Below are 9,662 nucleotides of genomic sequence, written 5' to 3' on the forward strand. Positions count from 1 at the left end.
TTGTGAAATGCTTGTGCAATGTCGCCCCCTGCTCGCTAGCTGGGGCCGTCAATCATCCCAATCGGATCGGATCGAGATGATTTCAGTACGTCACCTAAAAGGTCTTGTGACCGCTGCTTCATAGCTTTAATTTCTGGCGGACCAGAAACGATTGGGCATTGATGCAGCATCCACTGATTAAATGTACCCCGTTGCCTCCCTCCCAGCATCCACAGTCACCTCTGATCACAATATACACTTAATAAATAGCTGCTGATGTAACAATCTCTTTATAGCTCAATCTGTAATTTTTATAACCAATTAATTGATTATACCACAAATTTCTTGTAACTAACCCATAAGTTATAATGATTCTGTAGCATTAAAGGCTAATTTTTTCATATTTCTTCTTAAGATTTCAGACAACGTATCAGAACGAGGGAAACTACAGTCGTTATTCTGACCATGTTATTGACAGCGGTTTTATCTGGGATTGTGCTGTGGAATTTGATCAGCAAAAAAAAATGTAAGTGAATAATTTTAACATTCTGTCTGTTTTTTAATACTTTTAAATAATGAAAATATTTTGTGGAATACACATGCTTTCAGAATTAGGGGCCAATTTAATAGGGGCCGAATGGGGCCGTATACTCCTGTTTCTGTGCGAGCCTTCAAGCTCGCCAGAAACAGGAGTTAAGAACAGGAGCAGCGGTCTTAAGACCACTGCTCCTTAAAGTGAATGTAAATTTTGATGCTAAAGTGCCCGGTTTTTAAAAATTTGATTAAAAACAGGGGCACTTTAATTCATCAAAATTTACATTTCACTCTTTTTGTGAAAATTTTTTTTACCTTTTAATCTTCACAGCAGCTCCAGCTTCCTCCGGTCGTCACAAGCCATTTCTGATGTCAGAAATGATGGAAAGGTCATCCTCCAATCACGGCTTCCCCCCCGGGGGAATCAGTGTCTGATTCAATGCCGTGATTGGAGGAAGCCGGATTCCTCATTTTAGACCCAAGAAGAGGCTTTGCAACGGGTGGAGGAAGCTGGAGCTGCTGTCAAGATTAAAAGGTAAGTTTTTTTTTTCACAACAGGAATGAAATGTACATTTTGATGAAGTAAAGTGCCCCTGTTTTTAATCGAACTTTTAAAAACCGGGCACTTTAGCATCAAAATTTACACTTACATAAACTCGTCTGCCGCCTCTGAGGCGGCAGACAGCATACCGCCAGATTGCATACGATCGGGTTGATTGACACTGCAGGGGGTGGCGGCATTGCACAAGCAGTTCACCAGCGTATGCTGTTGGCATTTATCGATGTTGTGCAGACATGATCGCTACAGCGGATCATGTCTGCCAGACACATGATAAATTGACCCCTTAGTGTATATCAATGTGTAATCAAATACCAAACATAAAATAAACTATATTAATATCTGTAGCCCAACACACACCCTCTGTGTCTTAAAGAAGGTACAAATCCTGCAGTGATTGGTGGCTTCCTAAATATGCTACTATGGATTGGCTCACTGGTTGTCTTCCTCTTAGTAGTACATTGTAGCTTATTAGCTTGACTTTAACTATGTGCTTAACACCTTTACAGGGTTTAATAAAATATATTTCTTGTTATTTAGAATTTTGGGCTTTCTAATTATGAGATTGGAAGTGCATACTGTGAACATCAAAAAGCCTAACGCTGCTACATATTTTTAATTGGCCTAATAGAGGTGGAGGATTAAATACTTTAAAACAATGAAAGTTTTGTTAACACAATGAAGAGTTTGGCTATTAAAGGGCCACTAAACCCAAAATCTTTCTTTCATGATTCATATAGAGAATAGAAATTTAAACAACATTACAATTTACTTCCATTATTTATTTTGCTTCATTTTTTCAATTTTTTTAGTTGAAGAAAAAGCAATGCACATAGTGAGCCAATCACACAAGGCTTCTATGTGCAGCAACCAATCAGCAGCTAGTGAGCATATCTAGATATGCTTTTCATCAAAGAATATCAAGAGAATAAAACAAATTAGATAATATAAGTAAATTAGAAAGATGTTTAAAATTGCATTCTCATTCTAAATCATAAAAGAAAAAATGTGGGTGGCATGTCCCTTTAAGTAGAGCTTGGCTATTAAAACAAATGCAGCAAACATAGAGATAAGGGGTTGATTTATGAAGCATTTATGAAGCAGAAGTTAAGAAGCAGCGGTCCTAAGACCGCTGCTCCTTAACTCGTCCACCACCTCTGAATTGGCGGACAGCAATCAGCCCGATCGAATACGATCGGGTTGATTGACACCCCCGCAAATCTGCAGGGGGTGGTATTGAACCAGCAGTTCACAAGAACTGTTGGTGCAATGATAATCGGCATTTATTGATGTGCAGCGCCCATGATTCGCTATAGCGGATCATGTCTGTCCGCACCATGATAAATTTACCCCAAGGTATTCAGATCCCTTTCACATGTACGTTAATTTCTTGAAAAACTACTGAAAAGTCTTGCATTTATATGTGTTTTATATAACTCTTTTCTTCTGAAAAGGATTGCTCACATGATGCACACATACAGGCCCATTTATCAAGCTCCGTACGGAGCTTGAAGGGCCGTGTTTCTGGCGAGTCTTCAGACTCGCCAGAAACACAAGTTATGAAGCAGCGGTCTAAAGACCGCTGCTCCATAACCCTGTCCGCCTGCTCTGAGCAGGCGGACAGGAATCACCGGAAATCAACCCGATCGAATACGATCGGGTTGATTGACAGCTCCCTGCTGGCGGCCGATTGGCCGCGAGTCAGCAGGGGGCGGCGTTGCACCAGTAGCTCTTGTGAGCTGCTGGTGCAATGTTAAATGTGGAGAGCGTATTGCTCTCCGCATTTAGCGAGGTCTTGCGGACCTGATCCGCAGTGTCGGATCAGGTCCGCAAGCCCTTTGATAAATGGGCCCCTAAGTGCCTTGCAGGGTGTAAATATAGCCTTTAAGACCCAGTTCAGCTTCCGTAGAATACATTTTCAGTATACGTTTTTTGCAATGCTTTTCAAGCATAATGTTTATGTCTTTAGTAACAGCATTTTCATAAAAACAGTTAAAGGGACATTAAACCCACATTTTTGTATTTCATGATTCAGATAGAGCAGCAATTATAAGCAACTTTCTAACGGCTAGATTTAGAGTTTTGTCGGTAACGACCCGCGTAGCTAACGCCGGCTTTTTTCTGGCCGCACCTTTAAAATAACTCTGGTATTGAGAGTCCACAGAATCGCTGCGTTAGGCTCCAAAAAAGGAGCGTAGAGCATTTTTAATGCAACTGCAACTCTCAATACCAGAGTTGCTTACGGACGCGGCCAGCCTCAAAAACGTGCTCGTGCACGATTCCCCCATAGGAAACAATGGGGCTGTTTGAGCTGAAAAAAAACCTAACACCTGAAAAAAAGCCGCGTTCAGCTCCTAACGCAGCCCCATTGTTTGCTATGGGGAAACACTTCCTACGTCTGCACCTAACACCCTAACATGAACCCCGAGTCTAAACACCCCTAACCTTACACTTATTAACCCCTAATATGCCGCCCCCGCTATCGCTGACCCCTGCATATTATTTTTAACCCCTAATCTGCCGCTCCGTAAACCGCCGCTACTTACATTATCCTTATGTACCCCTAATCTGCTGCCCCTAACACCGCCGACCCCTATATTATATTTATTAACCCCTAATCTGCCCCCCCAACGTCGCCGCAAGCTATCTACACTTATTAACCCCTAATCTGCCGAGCGGACCGCACCGCTACTATAATAAAGTTATTAACCCCTAATCCGCCTCACTAACCCTATAATAAATAGTATTAACCCATAATCTGCCCTCCCTAACATCGCCGACACCTAACTTCAATTATTAACCCCTAATCTGCCGACCGGAGCTCACCGCTATTCTAATAAATGTATTAACCCCTAAAGCTAAGTCTAACCCTAACACTAACACCCCCCTAAATTAAATATAATTTTAATCTAACAAAATTAATTAACTCTTATTAAATAAATTATTCCTATTTAAAGCTAAATACTTACCTGTAAAATAAATCCTAATATAGCTACAATATAAATTATAATTACATTGTAGCTATTTTAGGATTAATATTTATTTTACAGGCAACTTTGTAATTATTTTAACCAGGTACAATAGCTATTAAATAGTTAAGAACTATTTAATAGTTACCTAGTTAAAATAATTACAAAATTACCTGTAAAATAAATCCTAACCTAAGTTACAATTAAACCTAACACTATACTATCATTAAATTAATTAAATAAAATACCTACAATTACCTACAATTAAACCTAACACTACACTATCAATACATTAATTAAATACAATATCTACAAATAACTACAATGAAATAAACTAACTAAAGTACAAAAAATAAAAAAGAACTAAGTTACAAAAAAAAAAATATTTACAAACATAAGAAAAATATTACAACAATTTTAAACTAATTACACCTACTCTAAGCCCCCTAATAAAATAACAAAGACCCCCAAAATAAAAAATGCCCTACCCTATTCTAAATTACTAAAGTTCAAAGCTCTTTTACCTTACCAGCCCTGAACAGGGCCCTTTGCGGGGCATGCCCCAAGAAGTTCAGCTCTTTTGCCTGTAAAAAAAAACATACAATACCCCCCCAACATTACAACCCACCACCCACATACCCCTAATCTAACCCAAACCCCCCTTAAATAAACCTAACACTAAGCCCCTGAAGATCATCCTACCTTGTCTTCACCTCACCAGGTATCACCGATCCGTCCTGGCTCCAAAATCTTCATCCAACCCAAGCGGGGGCTGGCGATCCATCATCCGGTGGCTGAAGAGGTCCAGAAGAAGCTCCAAAGTCTTCATCCTATCCGGGAAGAAGAGGCGATCCGGACCGGCAACCATCTTGATCCAAGCGGCATCTTCTATCTTCCTCCGATGGCGACCGGCTCCATCCTGAAGACCTCCACCGCGGACCCATCTTCATCCGGTGACGTCCAACTGAAGAATGACAGTTCCTTTAAGGGACGTCATCCAAGATGGCGTCCCTCGAATTCCGATTGGCTGATAGGATTCTATCAGCCAATCGGAATTAAGGTAGGAATATTCTGATTGGCTGATGGAATCAGCCAATCAGAATCAAGATCAATCCGATTGGCTGATCCAATCAGCCAATCAGATTGAGCTCGCATTCTATTGGCTGATCGGAACAGCCAATAGAATGCGAGCTCAATCTGATTGGCTGATTCCATCAGCCAATCGGATTGAACTTGATTCTGATTGGCTGATTTCATCAGCCAATCAGAATATTCCTACCTTAATTCCGATTGGCTGATAGAATCCTATCAGCCAATCGGAATTCGAGGGACGCCATCTTGGATGACGTCCCTTAAAGGAACCGTCATTCTTCAGTTGGACGTCGCCGGATGAAGATGGGTCCGCGGTGGAGGTCTTCAGGATGGAGCCAGTCGTCATCGGATGAAGATAGAAGATGCCGCTTGGATCAAGATGGTTGCCGGTCCGGATCGCCTCTTCTTCCCTGATAGGATGAAGACTTTGGAGCCTCTTCTGGACCTCTTCAGCCACCGGATGATGGATCGCCAGCCCCCGCTTGGGTTGGATGAAGATTTTGGAGCCAGGACGGATCGGTGATACCTGGTGAGGTGAAGACAAGGTAGGATGATCTTCAGGGGCTTAGTGTTAGGTTTATTTAAGGGGGGTTTGGGTTAGATTAGGGGTATGTGGGTGGTGGGTTGTAATGTTGGGGGGGGTATTGTATGTTTTTTTTTACAGGCAAAAGAGCAAAAGAGCTGAACTTCTTGGGGCATGCCCCGCAAAGGGCCCTGTTCAGGGCTGGTAAGGTAAAAGAGCTTTGAACTTTAGTAATTTAGAATAGGGTAGGGCATTTTTTATTTTGGGGGTCTTTGTTATTTTATTAGGGGGCTTAGAGTAGGTGTAATTAGTTTAAAATTGTTGTAATATTTTTCTTATGTTTGTAAATATTTTTTTATTTTTTGTAACTTAGTTCTTTTTTATTTTTTGTACTTTAGTTAGTTTATTTCATTGTAGTTATTTGTAGATATTGTATTAAATTAATGTATTGATAGTGTAGTGTTAGGTTTAATTGTAGGTAATTGTAGGTATTTTATTTAATTAATTTAATGATAGTATAGTGTTAGGTTTAATTGTAACTTAGGTTAGGATTTATTTTACAGGTAATTTTGTAATTATTTTAACTAGGTAACTATTAAATAGTTCTTAACTATTTAATAGCTATTGTACCTGGTTAAAATAATTACAAAGTTGCCTGTAAAATAAATATTAATCCTAAAATAGCTACAATGTAATTATAATTTATATTGTAGCTATATTAGGATTTATTTTACAGGTAAGTATTTAGCTTTAAATAGGAATAATTTATTTAATAAGAGTTAATTAATTTCGTTAGATTAAAATTATATTTAACTTAGGGGGGTGTTAGTGTTAGGGTTAGACTTAGCTTTAGGGGTTAATACATTTATTAGAATAGCGGTGAGCTCCGGTCGGCAGATTAGGGGTTAATAATTGAAGTTAGGTGTCGGCGATGTTAGGGAGGGCAGATTAGGGGTTAATACTATTTATTATAGGGTTAGTGAGGCGGATTAGGGGTTAATAACTTTATTATAGTAGCGGTGCGGTCCGCTCGGCAGATTAGGTGTTAATAAGTGTAGGCAGGTGGAGACGACGTTGAGGGGGGCAGATTAGGGGTTAATAAATATAATACAGGGGTCGGCGGTGTTAGGGGCAGCAGATTAGGGGTACATAAGTATAACGTAGGTGGCGGTCGGCAGATTAGGGGTTAAAAAATGTAATCGAGTGGCGGCGATGTGGGGGGACCTCGGTTTAGGGGTACATAGGTAGTTTATGGGTGTTAGTGTACTTTAGAGTACAGTAGCTAAGAGCTTTATGAACCGGCGTTAGCCCAAAAAGCTCTTAACTACTGACTTTTTTCTGCGGCTGGAGTTTTGTCGTTAGATTTCTAACGCTCACTTCAGACACGACTCTAAATACCGGAGTTAGAAAGATCCCATTGAAAAGATAGGATACGCAATTGACGTAAGGGGATCTGCGGTATGGAAAAGTCGCGGCTGAAAAGTGAGCGTTAGACCCTTTTTTGAGTGACTCCAAATACCGGAGTTAGCCTAAAACCAGAGTAAGGAGCCTCTAACGCTGGTTTTCACGGCGACAGCCAAACTCCAAATCTAGCCGTAATTGACTCCTATTATCAATTTTTCTTCATAATCTTGGTATCTTTATTTCAAAAAGCTAGAATGTAAGCTTAGAAGCCAGACCATTTTTGGTTCAGCACCTGGGTAGTGATTGCTGATTGGTGGCTAAATGTTACAGATGTCACCATATATCTTAAACCCTATTAAGCAAATGGTAACAACCAAAATGTGAAAATAATAGAAATAACATAATATATTTAAAAATAAAATGACATAATAAATAAAGAGGTTAATGTATGATCAATTTAGATTATACATAAAATTCTAACAAAAACATTAATTTTAACTACCTCAACAAAAATAGGAGTCGGCACAAAAGGATCAATAGACTATATCCAATGCAATCATCAAGCTGAAAGGTAAATATTATGATTAAATAAATGACTATGCCCCTGTCACTTACTGCTTGATGTTTTTAATGTGATTTTTAATAAACCATTTTTAACAAAAGCTAAGTGCAAGCACCTTATTATCCGTTGGAACCACATCCTGGGGCCAATTGTTCCTTGGATTTTCATCCTGTTTCCCAGTCTGAAGCCAGGAGAAGGGTTATCTGATGCACCCTGAGATATCAGCTTGCTACTACCAGCACATAAGGGGGCTATTGTCACACGTGCGTACCCATTTGGCCTCAAATGATGCTCTTTTGCTTGTGGCACCATTGATCTACACATGAGGCGCTCCTCGGTTTTGTGTCAATTATAACTACCAGTATTGAAAAGCAGGGTTAAATATTAAAATACCAACACAAAGGTGCAAATGCACAAATATGTAAACAGATTATTTATTAAAACATACACTATATGAAATGGAGAGAGTTTTAGGAGCATTGATTTGGAGAGAAAGAGAGAGAGGGGAAATAAATATGGCTGCTCTTCTTGCAGTCATTTGAATGGGCATGTTTTTGAGAACAATGAGTTGTAGTTTCAATGAGCAAAACCAGCTACTTCTAAAAAAAATAATAAACAAATTAAAGTTAAGCAAATGTTCACTACAGCTTCTCTTTAATGTTTTATTTTCTTGAGGATTGTAAGCAGAATGTTATAGACAAAACAAAAAAGTACAAAATCAATATTATATGTTCACATGCCTAAAAAACCAGCATCTTGAGTAATTAAATCTTATATATGGAAATAACTCTTAGGTCTGTACGAATCCCAAAACATAATAGGAATCCCTCAATTTTGTTTACTAAAACATTTACTCATGGACCTCATAACACATTATGGAAAACAATTTGAAAAGTAGGGCTTTCATAATAAGGGCCTTTTACAGAAGCCTCTGTACAGTTAGGGATCGTCAAAAAAGGAAAAATAAATATTGAAACTAATTAAAACAACTTTGTTCAAAAAAAATTCTAGTGACTTGACCTTCATATTACATATTGGGCCACTCTTGGGCCTACAAGAATATTAAATGTCACTTGCTAGCGCTAGAAGATTCAAGATAAAATAGCAATTTTAAGGTGAACAAAGTTAAACTCTGAAACGTCTAAAAAACATAGCTCTCCTAAAAAGTTGTTTGCACAATATCAAGTCCCATCAATCACACATCTGAGGATCCCTTGTAAGGTAAAGTCTTTCACCATACATCTGTTTTCCAATGTATCTTTATAAATAAACTACAGGGTAAGTCAAGTGAAAGGGGTATTGGGGAGTATAGATTCAAGAAATGCAAGGCAAAAGTCCCAATAGCATTTTTTCTTGGAGGAAAAAACCCACTAACACCCTAGTCAGAGAGGTCATATACCCCCTCGGCTTCTTTGTAGAATTGCTGGATCTCCAAATCCAATTTTCTATTGATTGGCTAGATTCTCTCTTTATAGAAATAAATGGACACTTGTACTTTTTAGGAACCACATGATCATGTTTGTCAGGATGCTCTGATATCAGTGTAGTCCCCTGCCCTGATAAATAAGTTTGTCTCATTACCCGTGTGAGGGTATCGTCATACTCACTGCCGAAAACCTCAACGTGATCTTCTAAAGCCATCTCCAAAATATCTTGCAGTGTAGGAGGCGAGGCAATAGGGGGATCTTCAAATTGCAGCTCCTGCAAGGAGGCACATAGTAACAAGACGATTTAATGGCGATCTTCACAACTTGACACAGCCACTTCTCCATCTGTGAGAAATGTAGGTTAAGGAGATTTGTTATCTCACTTCCCATCTATCAATAGCATTGAATGTATCAATAAAAAGAGACAAAACAGTGTTTGGGTAAGTAGCTGTAATGGTGATGTAGAGAAAGAACATAATAACTTTTAGCAGTACAACTGACCTACCCAGATTACCAAGGGGGGGGGGGGGGGGGGGGCAGAATACCAATAATTAAACTTCCACCAAAATCCTCACATTCTGATCAGTTTTCTAGGTTCATACAATCTTGACAT

At 39.1% G+C, this 9,662-nt stretch overlaps 1 protein-coding gene across 2 annotated transcripts in view; it reads left to right on the forward strand.

The window, feature by feature from the left end:
• Window positions 1-9,662, forward strand: part of LOC128642025 (uncharacterized) — a 135,691-nt gene that overhangs the window by 55,033 nt on the left and 70,996 nt on the right. For both annotated transcript variants that reach the window (XM_053694665.1, XM_053694666.1), the window contains exon 6: window positions 395-505. In XM_053694665.1, the coding sequence (XP_053550640.1) occupies window positions 395-505 (111 nt within the window). The remainder of the gene's footprint in view (window positions 1-394; window positions 506-9,662) is intronic.

Source organism: Bombina bombina, chromosome 11 (assembly GCF_027579735.1).
Source record: "Bombina bombina isolate aBomBom1 chromosome 11, aBomBom1.pri, whole genome shotgun sequence".
NCBI lineage: Eukaryota > Metazoa > Chordata > Amphibia > Anura > Bombinatoridae > Bombina > Bombina bombina.